This window comes from Coregonus clupeaformis, chromosome 28 (assembly GCF_020615455.1).
Source record: "Coregonus clupeaformis isolate EN_2021a chromosome 28, ASM2061545v1, whole genome shotgun sequence".
In the NCBI taxonomy this organism is placed as follows: Eukaryota; Metazoa; Chordata; class Actinopteri; order Salmoniformes; family Salmonidae; genus Coregonus; species Coregonus clupeaformis.
Window position 1 is genome coordinate 24,039,396 of NC_059219.1, and position 13,811 is coordinate 24,053,206.

Here is a 13,811-nt window from a genome sequence, read left to right on the forward strand (position 1 = left end):
CTATGGATTTCACATGACTGGGAATACAGATACGTATCTGTTGGTCACAGATACCTTAAAAAAAGAACGGGCCTCACAATGGGCCTCAGGATCTCGTCACGGTATTTTTGTGCATTCAAATTGCCATCGATAACATGTAATTGTGTTCGTTGTCTGTAGCTTATGCCTGCCCATACCATAACATTTAAATTTTAGTCATTTAGCAGACGCTCTTATCCAGAGCGACTTACAGTTAGTGAATACCTTTTTTTTTTTTTTTTATACTGGCCCCCCGTGGGAATCGAACCCACCACCCTGGCGTTGCAAACACCATGCTCTATCAACTGAGCTACAAATCTGCCGGCCATTCCCTCCCCTACCCTGGACGACGCTGGGCCAATTGTGCGCCGCCCATGAGTCTCCCGGTCGCGGCCGGCTGCGACAGAGCCTGGATTCGAACCAGGATCTCTAGTGGCACAGTTAGCACTGCGATGCAGTGCCTTAGACCACTGTGCCACTCAGGAGACACTGTTCACAATGTTGAAATCAGCAAAGTTGAAATCAGCAAACCGCTCGCCCACACAACGCCATACACGTGGTCTGCGGTTGTGAGGCCGGTTGGACGTACTGACAAATTCTCTAAAACGATGTTATGGTAGAGAAATTAACATTAAATTATCTGGCCAACAGCTCTGGTAGACATTCCTGCAGTCAGCATGTCAATTGCACGCTCCCTCAAAACTTGAGACATCTGTGGCATTGTGTTGTGTGACAAAACTGCACATTTTAGAGTGGCCTTTTATTGTCCCCAGCACAAGGTGCACCTGTGTAATGATCATGCTATTTAATCAGCTTCTTGATATGCCACAACTGTCAGGTGGATGAATTCTCAGCAAAGGAGAAATGCTCACTAACAGGGACGTAAACAAACCATTATGGTGTCATTTCAGAGCCCGTCAACCATCCCGCTCAGTTAGAGAAGGAGACCAGGTGATGCTGCAGTACTGAAGTCCCCTCTCAGTCTCTCTCTCACTTCCCACAAGAGAAGAAACATAAGCTAAACTCTTATCTCCAGAACTTCTCATAAATAACTTAACGTTCCACAAAGCTTAGCTGACTGCAGTCTCATAGCTCACAGTCATATCCCTGTGCCCTAATTCCATACAAGGAAGAAGAAACAAAGAATAGCGTTACCGTGGTGACAAAGGATTTAAATTGCAAATATCAGTCAAGTATAAAGAGGGGTAGGCTAAGTAATTAAAGAGTGACTGAAAACGGCCTGTGGGATCGATACGAGTCAGAAACAGTTATTCTAGTGTGAAAATGTACTACAAAGTGTAAATAGGATAAAGTCAGTCTCGTCTAAAATGGAGTTTGGAACATCCGCGCTTCACACCGGGTAAATGAAGGTTGGGGTGTCCATTTGCCACTAACATAGGGCGAACAGCTGCAGTGATTGCCCTCTATCCAATAGCATAGACAGAGAGATAGACCTGCCCAGCAGCTCCGACTGATTACATAAGATAACACGTCGCACATTTATTTTTACTTGAGAAATACTGCAAACACCTTAGCTAGATGAAAAATTGTGCAACAAAAACATCCTCGACCAAAACATCAAAATTACGAGAAAAAGGGCTTCCGCGTCTACAGTGTCTCATGAGGCACAAATATCATTAACCAAAAGCGGAATCGGTTAGGAAACACACCTCTAAGACTGAAATCTAGTTTTTCTAATGAGCAACAGAAAAACACACGTGTCAATCGGCGTGTTCATTGGCTCTTTAAGATTCTATTACTGTAAAATTATCAGCATTGAAATAGTCATACAAAAACCTAAACTTAAGAGAAAGACATTTCTAAGTAACTCTAGGTTAAATCTGGCCCCAAACACGGGCCTCCCGAATGGCACTGCGGTCTAAGGCACTGCATCGCAGTGCTAGAGGCGTCACTATAGATCCGGGTTCGATCCCGGGCTGTGTCGCAGCCAGCCGCTACCGGGAGACCCATGAGGAGGCGCACAATTGGCCCAGCGTCGTCCAGGTTAGGGGAGTGTTTGGCCGGCTGGGATGTCCTTGTCCCATCTCGCTTTAGCGTCTCCTTGTCGCGGCCGGGCACATGCACGCTGACTTCGGTCGCCAGCTGTACTGTGTTTCCTCCGACACATTGGTGCGGCTGGCTTCCGGTTTAAGCGAGCAGTGTGTCAAGAAGCAGTGCGGCTTGGCGGGGTCGTGTTTCGGAGGACACATGGCTCTCGACCTTCGCCTCTCCCGAGTCCGTACGGGAGTTGCAGCGATGGGACAAGACTGTACCTACCAATTGGATATCACGAAATTGGGGAGAAAAAGGGGTAGAAAGTACCCCCAAAAATAAATAATATATAAATAAATAAAAAATCTGGCCCCAAACATAATAGACAATCTGCATAGTAGAGAAGAGACCACGGAAATGCAATCTGCATCTAGTAGAGAACAGACCACAGAACTGCAATACATCCCTTACTGGCCATTCATGCCAGTAAGTCTGGCATGAATGGCATTAGACTAACGCTCAGAGAGGCGCTCGGTCCCTCCCCCTCTACTTAGCCTGACTTGGCGCTCAAAAACCATGAAATTCCCTCTAAAACACTACCGCCGACAAGGGTTGCATCCCAAATGGCACCCTATATAGTGCACTACTTATGACCAGAGCCCTATGGGTCTTGCCGCCTTGGTCAAAAATGGTGCAATAAATAGGGAGCCATTTGGGACCTAGATTATTCTTCCTCATCTTCCCTTCCCCCCCACTGTCCCTCAAGCCCAAAAAACATTGACCTATTAAAATGTGGTTTCCTTCTGGAGTTCCTCCGCGCAACAACCAACTCCCAGCCCTGGACTACAAAACAACAACCAACTCCCAGCCCTGGACTACAAAACAACAACCAACTCCCAGCCCTGGACTACAAAACAACAACCAACTCCCAGCCCTGGACTACAAAAACATCTTCCCCAAGGACGGAGGGCCACTGCAGGCTGCAGGGCCAGGCACTCCTCTGTGTGTGTGAGTGTGTGTGTGTGTGTGTTCATTCTGCTCCCTCGCTTTGTCAAAGGCAAACATTGTCATCAACCCCTCGCTGCACCTACTCATGACCTATGACCCCACCACCCTCCGCTCCTCCCTCCCTCCTTTATTTATTCCCTCCATCCTCCTTTCATTCCCTCCGGGAGGGGACTGCTTTGAATCAGCTATTGAGGGATGCCCCCCCCCCACCCCACCCCCACATCACACAAACAGTCATCGACCAATTCCAGATGCTCTCATGATGCCACGCCCACCCAGGCAGCGTGTGAGAGTGTGTGTGGTGTGGTGTGTGTAACCCCACTCCCACCCATGTCAGTAGAGGTGCATAGTCTGTTTTACAAACTACAAACAGTCATCCATCCATAGGATTACCTAGCCAGCAGGCCCAATAGAGGTCTTAGCCCTACATGCAATTTACATTCTGCTAAATGACGTAAATGTGTGTTTAGAGACACAGACATTTACGTAACATTATCTTAATCTACAGACCAAGAGCTCTTTATAGACATTAAGAATGCACTATTGGATGAGCGGCCTGGATAATGCTTGAAGGGGCATCGTCACGTCCACATGCAATCAGCCGCAAGCAGGCGACTTCTAAATCACTGAGTGATGTTATTACATTCCATGGTTGTGGATTATAGGGGAGGACTGTGATTGGACAGTTTTCTAGTATCTGAGGCCAACTGACTGTATGACCAACAGGTTGTAGCCTAAGTCATAGTGACAACAACCGCTAGAAGTACCATCTAGGCCAGGGAGTTGGGACCAGGGCTCAGTCACAACTCACAAACATCTCTTTCAAAGAAAAGGCGGCAGAATAAGTTAATTTCAGCAGAGAGGGAGAAACAGCATCTCGTGACTCCTACACAGGAGGAAAACAGCTTTATTGCAGTGAGTGACAGACCACTCTCTAAATGAGAACCTACTGAGTTTCATTAACAACACAGTTAGCACAGACCCCCTGTAATGCATTACAAATGGCACCCTATTCCATTTATTGTGCTCATGGGGCTCTGGTCAAAGTGGTCCACTATAAAGGCAATAGGGTGCCATTAGAGACACACCCCCTGAGTTACAGCTGTTTAGCCCCAACGTGTTATTTTTAAGCTAACCTCCGCCCCTGCTTACCTGACCCCAAACTCCTTTGTGGAGGGATATTGGAGTTAGTTATCAGAGACCATATCACAGAGCCAAGCAACCAACTGCTCCTTCCACCACGTGAGCTAGAGCTGTGCTAGATTCTAACTGAGCCATGAATTCAACTAAGAACCAGTCATATAAACTTGACACTTTCTAACTGACATTTGTTCCTCTCTCTCCAGGCTTCTTAAATGAATGACCCACATTAAGCACTATGGGAACCATGACCACAAAGTTGCAAAAACAAGTTATTGTACAGTATACGAATGTAGAAACTAGCAACGACATCCTGTGTGCCATTCTGTCTGTCTGGGCTGTTGCATCGCCACCCACAAATTGCACCCTGCATCTTGGCTGGGCATCATTTTTACCTCAGTGCTGCTCTGACAACCCATCTATCAACCCTGTGTGATCTTTCTCAGATGAGGTACTAGCAAGCTACATCCTTCCTTCCGCACCTTATCTGCATCTTCATACCTGGGATATTTTGTGTACGCCAATCTATTTAGTGACTTGAGGTTGCCACTACAATAGGCAGCGGAGGAAGAATTGAGAGAGCATAATAAAACCTTGCTTAATGTTACTCAGAGCAGAGAGTAAGGAAGTAAAAAAAGGCTAGTAAATGATTGGGTTGTGTGTGTCTTACCTGCAGTTCGCACCACGCCACCTCCACTGTAGTCTCCGTATCCAGGCCCTTGTAGACCGTCTTGAAGGAGCCGCGTCCGATCTCGATGTCAAACTTTAGGAAGCGTCCGTCCAGCGAGGTCCCTATGGCCTTGGTCTCTACTTCCTCTATGTCGTCCTGAACCTTCTTCTCTGCTTCCCTCTTCTGCTCCTCTAATAGGGCCTTGGCGGCCCCCTTCTCCTTCTCCTCTCGCTTCTCCTCTGTAACGCTACCGCTCTCCTCCTCCGCTTTACTGGGCGCCACCTCCTCCATTCGAGGAGCCACTGCGGCGGCTAACGACGACGGCTTATCTTCTTTCTCTCCGTCGCAAACATCCAATACTGCCGGGCTTGGTTTTATCTGCACTGCCATACCATCTACTCTAGTACCACCAACACTGAGCCCTAATACCGCGCTACAAGGCCTACCCCCTCCTTCCTCCTCCGCCTGCTCATCTGCCTCCACCTCGGCCACCGCCAGGCACGGCTCGGGCACCACCACAGAGGGGACAGCCAGGGAGAGCCAGCCCAGGCTAGGGGGCTCGCAGTCGGGCGGGGAGGTGAGGATGACGGCCTTGCTGGGGAGGTCTAAGGCGGTGGCGTTCGAGTCACAGATGACGCTGCGCCGGAAAAAGCGATGCTCGGCCTGTTTGGGGTCGCGGTCCATGGTGTGGCGGCGTCGGCGGACACCATCGGTGCCGTCGGTTCCCAGATTCTCACCAAGGTACGTGTCCGAGCTGGAACCATTCACATTCTTGGGCGGCGGAGGGAAAGGGGCTAGGAACTTGTCTGTTTCCGACATCTTGTTTTTTTTTTTTCCAGGGGGTGTGTGAGCAATAAGCAAAGAAAAACTCCAAAATATAAAGTATAAATAAATTACAAGGAAGAACAAAAACTTGAGAAAAAGTAACTGTAAACCTCAACCAACAATAAACCAGATCTTTTGTTGTGAAGAACCGAACACCTGTGCGTCTTCCAAACAAACTCCTGAGAGGGGGGAAATATATAATATGGGTATATAAAATAAAACCTCTGGAGAAAACCCTCTGTGGAGTTTGTATGGGGGGAGAGTTAACTTAACTCCCTCTGTAAGTGTCACTTAACAACAACAGTTACTACAACTTTTACAGCGCTCAGGGGTGGTTGGGCCCAGAAGAGGGGGCGTTCTTTTATAAATGGAAAAGAACAGGAAACAGTCACAGAGGAGCAAGCGCTGATGATGACACACAAGGACCGTCAAATCCACACCATCCATCCTGCAGCGACCCAGAGATAGCCTTCATTGAGCATAAGGGACCACAAGAAGAGGAGGCCAGATAGCGTAGCCTGCTAGTACAGACTGACTGCTTGGGCTTGGACAGTGGACAGCCTCTGGTGTGTCTCTGTAGTGATGGTGGGGGAGGGAGAAATCTCACTCACACCCCATAACGCCACTGCCTCCAAAGCCAGGTCCAGATTCACTAAAAGAGAACAGAGGGAGAGAGAAGGAATGAGTCAAGAGGCAGAGAAGAGTTGAGTTTAATTGCGTATCCAAATTTAGATCACCACTGACTCTGCTTGACCTCAGGGTTACAGTGTAAAACAATTAAGAGAGCAGCTTGGTTTGGCATGCACTACTACAGCTGCAGAACAGGAAACTTGGTTTTGCACGTCCCAAATTGCACTCTATTCCCTACTTAGTGCACTACTTTTGACCAGAGCTATTCCCTACACAAAAGCAGTTTACTATACACTCGGGGGAACCCCAGCCGTTCAATGTATTTGATCTATTCCAGAACACCTAATTCAACAAATCATCAATCCCTTGAATAGGTGAATCAGGTGAGCTAGTTCAGAGCTACAACAAAATTGTGAAACGGTTAGTGCTATCTGGGATCCTTGGGACATCCCTACCCTAAATCTCCTGTAGGGTTTCGTTTCAACACCGGTTGTAACTAACCCGCTTCAGTTTATCAACCAGCTAATTATTTGAATCAGGTGCGCTAGATTAGAGTTGGTGCAAAAACCTACAGGATGGTGCTTTCCAGTATCAGGGTTGGAGAGTCCTGCCTTAACCGTTTTTAAAATGTCAACTCCAAAGGGGTAGCGTTAGAGTAGGGACGTCCCAAGGATTCAGTTGAAACTTTTCCATTGTGAAAGGTCTGAGGGTCCCAGAGGAGAGGTTAGAGAACCACTGATATATGGAATAGGGTGCGATTTGGGACGCACTCACATTGTCGCAACTCAAAACAAATTAGCTGGTTGATAAATAACTCTTATTCAGAAATGTAGGGACATTAATGTTAATTAAAGAATGAACAAATAGAATTCCCCATAATTTTACTATTTTCCCACGAGTAATTTCCACTGGTACTTTCAAGTAATTTCTCGTTTATCATATTTCTTCCCATGCGCGGTTAATTTATTAACTGTCAGATTTTCTTAGAAATACAAAGGTTATTAAAATAAGTCGTCCGAAATAGCGGAAATGTAATTAAAGAAAATACCCAAAATGCCTATGTTAAAAACAACATCTGAACCTGGTTAAACATGAATCGCATGAATGACATTTACGGGTCGTCAATCTGAGAATGAATGATCTCATTCATTTCGCGGGTCGAATCAATACTATAGCTAGTATACCTGAATGTCGTATGCTAATAAAAAATTACAACGAAACAAACATTTACGCCGTCAATAGTATCTGATAACGGTGACTCGGATTTATATTATATTTTCTTTATTTACCTTTATAGAAGAGCAACAATTTCTAGATCCGTGAGTGGCCAAAAGACTTCAGGCAGCAGAGAACGCTGCTGCTGTGGCCTTTCCCTTCGTCTAGCGAACTGGATAGCTAGCTAGCATAACTGGCTAACCATGGTGGGATAGTTTAGCTCGCTAACTACACTTCTGCAGTACTGTCTTGCGGTAGCTATAATGAATACTACAACGAATAGGCACATCTATCGACTGTCAATGGGGTCTGTACCAAAGCGAATGTGTACAGCGAAATAGTTAAGGTTATTTCTCGTCAACTTGGACAACTAGTTAGCTAGTCAGGTAGAAAACCTCGTGAGGAACATGAAAACAAGGTAGTCTTGGTTACTTTACGCTCGCGCTGAATATGGATAGTCTCGCGCTTCAAAAAGTACTTTCAGACAAGAGGCCACAACGTTGCAGATAAATAGTTGGCTAACGTTAGTCAGCCAGCTAGCTGTTACAACAAACTAGCAGTAATTACAGTATTGACAAATGCCAGGCATGCTAAACAAACCCAGCCGATGCAACACAGAACGCCAATACGATAGGGTTTCCACAGCACGCTCTATGGCGAGCCATGTAAGTTAGCTAAAAAAAAGCTATTTCGTAGCGAAATATAGCCAAGAATCAAGCTAGCTATAGCTAGTGTACCTGTATGTCATTAGTCTGTGTCAATATGCATGCACTTCCAACTATAGATCAACAATATGATTGGTAAATGCATTACCTTTTGTATCGTCATGGCCATTATTCTCCAGTAGAAGTTCAGTTGGTTGATACTTGAACAGTAATTCAACAAAACATGTGCAACAACGATTGTCCTAGTTACTAGTACTAGATCACATTATTTTTTTTAAATGTGCAAGAATAAACGCGCATTTCTACATTCCAAAGCGACAGTATGCGTTCACGACCGCTGTATTTCCTTGGCTTTAGCCGCTACATCCAGCAGAGCGAGAAAGCCACGTTCATATCGGTGTTGTATCCAGCAGTTCTTCTCTCCCTCTGATTAGATCAGAACGGACAAAACTATTTCCTCATCTATCTCAACCGCAATTCAATTCCAGATTACCTCAATTTTACTCCATCTCCATGCGATTACTCAGCTACTGTTGTATTACGATGTGAACACAGAAAGCGCAAGACATCCACTGCGGTTCATTCGTCTGTTCCAATGACTCCGTTCAAATCGAATGCGCTTTTGTTATCCACAAAACAGCAAATGACAACACAATGTATGTAATCAAAGACTCTCTCCTACGTGTCCACAATCCGATGTTGCCGTTTCAGGTCGCTAACAGCCTACATACAGCTGTTTCCCCTTGGTTCGCTTCATCCACAGATGTCCGTCACGTATGGTTTGATGGAGCGCCGACTGTGGTGGCTAACAGCACTAGCCAAGCTATGATCTTCCAAACTGCGTACTGACGTGGGGCGCTCGTCAGGCAGGCGTTTAAAAAAAATAATCAAAGACCTTGGGTTCGCGCCTACTTCCACTCTGTGGAGAGACCGTAGCTAGCGATAGCAGACTGGCTTCAACATTGATACTGATACACAGTCCGAAATGACGACATATGTCACTTTTTATCTGGGGAAGAGTAGACTGACTGTCACCTTCCCCGCCCCTAAACTGATTCAACTACAACACAGTGGATTTCCTAGTAGGCTAAGTAGAGCTCTAACGTTACTGTCTCACAGTGATGCGTTTTGATTTTGTGTGAGTGTGGTGGTTTTTATTTTTATTTTTAATAAAAAATGTGGACAATGAACACCAAAACGGACAAAATAGCATTATGCATTCATTTGAGATGTTCTTAATGAAGAGAATAACATGGTTATTTGTAAATGCCAATCAGAGTACTTCTATTGAAATAACATTACAACTAAATAAATCTGCTATAGCAAATCTGCTATGAACAGTGCCTGTTTCCAGACGTTGGAATGGAGCCCCTTTGCAGAATTATCGAATTCTCTTATCGAATTTGTAGTCACTGAAGGAGGAAGAATAATCCGACTATATTGACATTCATGTTGTTTAGAAATCCATTTAAATGATAGAAAGTGTTTGAAATATATACTGTAGATGACATTGTGTGTTCTTCGGGGTGTGTCTGTCAAATTCCAGGTTCATCATTAAAAGCTATTCCTTTGGTCACTGCAAATATATTGCACTACAATTCCCAAGCACGACATTAACACACCGCGCGAGATCCACAAGGGGATTTTTAGTTTTCGTCGGATAATGATGTGGAAACCAGCCTAATGTGTTTGGGTCCATTCTTTCATTATAATGGATTGTCTTTGTCTGAAAGCTGTTGGTTAGATAAAGGAATTGTAAACGTTTACATGTTTGTCTTGAGAAAGTAATTGTATTACATCACTGTATTGTTAATAACGTGCAAATAATCTTTCAGCCTCTCTTTTTCAGAAGTAGGCTAGTTTGGAAATGTGTATTTACAGGTTGGTACACTTTCCTGAATGTTTCACGTAGTTTTAAAAGACATACACTGACATCCATAGGCTACCAGAAGTCCAGAAGAATTTACAACCACTCTGACATGAAATTTGTCAAATCTTTTTTTGTCTGTGGTCGTAACTCCAGAACTGAACATTAGTATTTTATGACGAGAACCAGCTTTGGCCTGAGAAAGCGTCTAGCGTCTCCCTGAGACAGCCATAAAGTAGCTTCTCAACAGAAAATTACCATGTCAACTTGGTTGATTTATTCTCTTCACGTTGTCCCATATGCAGCCTCTAACAATGGATTAGCCCTCTTTTGTAACTTCCTGTGTAAGATCCAAACCAGTCTCTCTCTCTCTCTCTCTCTCTCTTTCTTTCTCTCTCACACACAGTCTCTTCAGCAGCTCTTCTATTCAGCTTAACAGTTCAGTGTAGATCGATGCAGACAGCCCTCAGCTTGTGTCCCAAATGGTACCCTATTTCCTATATAGTGCACTACTTTTGACCAGAGCCCTTAAATGATATAGGGAATAGGGTGTCATTTTGGATGTAGCTTCAGTCTGTGTGGGTGTGCTCTCTGCAGCCATTCCTCTGGGACCAGAACTGCTCTCATACCAAGCCTCAGCACCTTATCTGGGTAGTGCTGACTGAGAGGTGCAGACCGTGCAGTTGGCTCCCCTTCTCTTTGACTAACCACATTTCTGAGTGCCAATCCCGGTCTCCGATGGCAAGTGTCCAACAGGTGTCCAAGAGGCTCGAGCAATAGCAGCTCTGCCTGAATGGGATCTCTCCTAACACAGACAGGAAGGAGGCGGAAATATGAAGACAGATGCTTTCACTACAATGATTAATAACTTAACATGTTTTGGTTGATATAGTAATAACAATATCTGTATTGTCTATAAGTTAAATACTGTTTTTGTTTTTATTACTGTTAAGTGTGGGCAAGTGTGTGAAACATGGCATGAATTCAGGCAATAAACAACTTGGTTGTAGGTAAAAGATTAACCGCTAATAGAAGATCGATTATGTAATAGATTGGGTAATGTTAGTGTTTTTCTCAATAGAAAAACCCTGTCAAGTTTAAACCCTCATCCTAACACATATTTCCTGTTGGTGCAGAGTTGAGCAGGAAGTCAATATGGCCTTTGAAGGTAGAAACGGTGGCATACACACACACACACACACAAACACACAGGGAGACACACACACACATACAGTCACACACATTCATGCATGCGCATGCACATACACACACACCAACACACACATACTGTACTCAAACCAACACTCTAGTTGAAAAAAAAAATGGGTCACTGAAGTCAACACTGTAAATTCTAATAAAGTTACGCAATATTTGTGACTGCGGGTTTTTAACACATTGTAAAATATATTTTGGACTGCAGTATTAATAAAATGTTGAAGCTCTGCAATATTTGTGACTATGTTTTGACCATTTTCTAAAGTGTAGGTTTAGTGTAGTGTAGGGTTAGTGTAATGTTAGTGTGGTGTGGGGTTAGTGTAGTGTGGGGTTAGTGTAGTGTGGGGTTAGTGTAGTGTTAGTGTAGTGTGGGGTTAGTGTGGTGTGGGGTTAGTGTAATGTTAGTGTAGTGTGGGGTTAGTGTGGTGTGGGGTTAGTGTAGTGTGGGGTTAGTGTAGTGTGGGGTTAGTGTGTGGGGTTAGTGTAGTTGGGGTTAGTGTAGTGTGGGGTTAGTGTAGTGTGGGGTTAGTGTATGTTAGTGTAGTGTGGGGTTAGTGTAGTGTGGGGTTAGTGTAGTGTGGGGGTAGTGTAGTGTGGGGTTAGTGTAGTGTGGGGTTAGTGTAGTGTGGGGTTAGTGTAGTGTGGGGTTAGTGTAGTGTGGGGTTAGTGTAGTGTGGGGTTAGTGTAGTGTGGGGTTAGTGTAGTGTGGGGTTAGTGTAGTGTGGGGTTAGTGTAATGTTAGTGTAGTGTGGGGTTAGTGTAGTGTGGGGTTAGTGTAGTGTGGGGTTAGTGTAGTGTGGGGTTAGTGTAGTGTGGGGTTAGTGTAGTGTGGGGTTAGTGTAGTGTGGGGTTAGTGTAGTGTAGGGTTAGTGTAGTGTGGGGTTAGTGTAGTGTGGGGTTAGTGTAGTGTGGGGTTAGTGTAGTGTGGGGTTAGTGTAGTGTAGGGGTTAGTGTAGTGTGGGCTTAGTGTAATGTTAGTGTAGTGTGGGGTTAGTGTAGTGTGGGGTTAGTGTAGTGTGGGGTTAGTGTAGTGTAGGGTTAGTGTAGTGTGGGGTTAGTGTAGTGTGGGGTTAGTGTAGTGTAGGGTTAGTGTAGTGTGGGGTTAGTGTAGTGTGGGGTTAGTGTAGTGTGGGGTTAGTGTAGTGTGGGGTTAGTGTAGTGTGGGGTTAGTGTAGTGTGGGGTTAGTGTAGTGTGGGGTTAGTGTAATGTTAGTGTAGTGTGGGGTTAGTGTGGTGTGGGGTTAGTGTGGTGTAAGGTTAGTGTAGTGTGGGGTTAGTGTAGTGTAGGGTTAGTGTAGTGTGGGGTTAGTGTAGTGTGGGGTTAGTGTAGTGTGGGGTTAGTGTAGTGTGGGGTTAGTGTAGTGTGGGGTTAGTGTAGTGTGTGCTTAGTGTAATGTTAGTGTAGTGTGGGGTTAGTGTAGTGTAGGGTTAGTGTTGTGTAGGGTTAGTGTAGTGTGGGGTTAGTGTGGTGTAAGGTTAGTGTAGTGTGGGGTTAGTGTGGTGTAGGGTTAGTGTTGTGTAGGGTTAGTGTAGTGTGTGCTTAGTGTAATGTTAGTGTAGTGTGGGGTTAGTGTAGTGTGTGCTTAGTGTAATGTTAGTGTAGTGTGGGGTTAGTGTAGTGTAGGGTTAGTGTTGTGTGGGGTTAGTGTAGTGTGGGGGTTAGTGTGGTGTAGGGTTAGTGTAGTGTGGGGTTAGTGTTGTGTAGGGTTAGTGTTGTGTAGGGTTAGTGTAGTGTGTGCTTAGTGTAATGTTAGTGTAGTGTGGGGTTAGTGTAGTGTGTGCTTAGTGTAATGTTAGTGTGGTGTGGGGTTAGTGTAGTGTGGGGTTAGTGTAGTGTGGGGTTAGTGTAGTGTGGGGTTAGTGTAGTGTGGGGTTAGTGTAGTGTGGGGTTAGTGTAGTGTGGGGTTAGTGTAGTGTAGGGTTAGTGTAGTGTGGGGTTAGTGTAGTGTAGGGTTAGTGTAGTGTGGGGTTAGTGTAGTGTAGGGGTTAGTGTAGTGTGGGGTTAGTGTAGTGTAGGGTTAGTGTAGTGTAGGGTTAGTGTAGTGTGGGGTTAGTGTAGTGTAGGGTTAGTGTAGTGTGGGGTTAGTGTAGTGTGGGGTTAGTGTAGTGTAGGGTTAGTGTAGTGTGGGGTTAGTGTAATGTTAGTGTAGTGTGGGGTTAGTGTAGTGTGGGGTTAGTGTAGTGTGGGGTTAGTGTAGTGTGGGGTTAGTGTGGTGTGGGGTTAGTGTAGTGTGGGGTTAGTGTAGTGTGGGGTTAGTGTAGTGTAGGGTTAGTGTAGTGTGGGGTTAGTGTAGTGTAGGGTTAGTGTAGTGTGGGGTTAGTGTAGTGTGGGGTTAGTGTGGTGTAGGGTTAGTGTAGTGTGGGGTTAGTGTAGTGTGGGGTTAGTGTGGTGTGGGGTTAGTGTGGTGTAAGGTTAGTGTAGTGTGGGGGTAGTGTAGGGTTAATGTAGTGTAGGGTTAGTGTAATGTTAGTGTAGTGTGGGGTTAGTGTGGTGTGGGGTTAGTGTAGTGTAGGGTTAGTGTAGTGTGGGGTTAGTGTGGTGTGGGGTTAGTGTGGTGTAGGTTAG

At 45.2% G+C, this 13,811-nt stretch overlaps 1 protein-coding gene across 1 annotated transcript in view; it reads right to left on the reverse strand.

The window, feature by feature from the left end:
• The window catches only part of LOC121584336 (serine/threonine-protein kinase WNK1-like), a 170,834-nt gene extending 161,728 nt beyond the window's left edge, over nt 1-9,106 (reverse strand). Inside the window, 2 exon segments of the mRNA XM_045208809.1 lie at nt 4,829-6,305; nt 8,312-9,106. Coding sequence (XP_045064744.1) covers nt 4,829-5,647 — 819 coding nt within the window. The 5' untranslated portion in view covers nt 5,648-6,305; nt 8,312-9,106.
• Nucleotides 9,107-13,811: the final 4,705 nt, after the last annotated feature.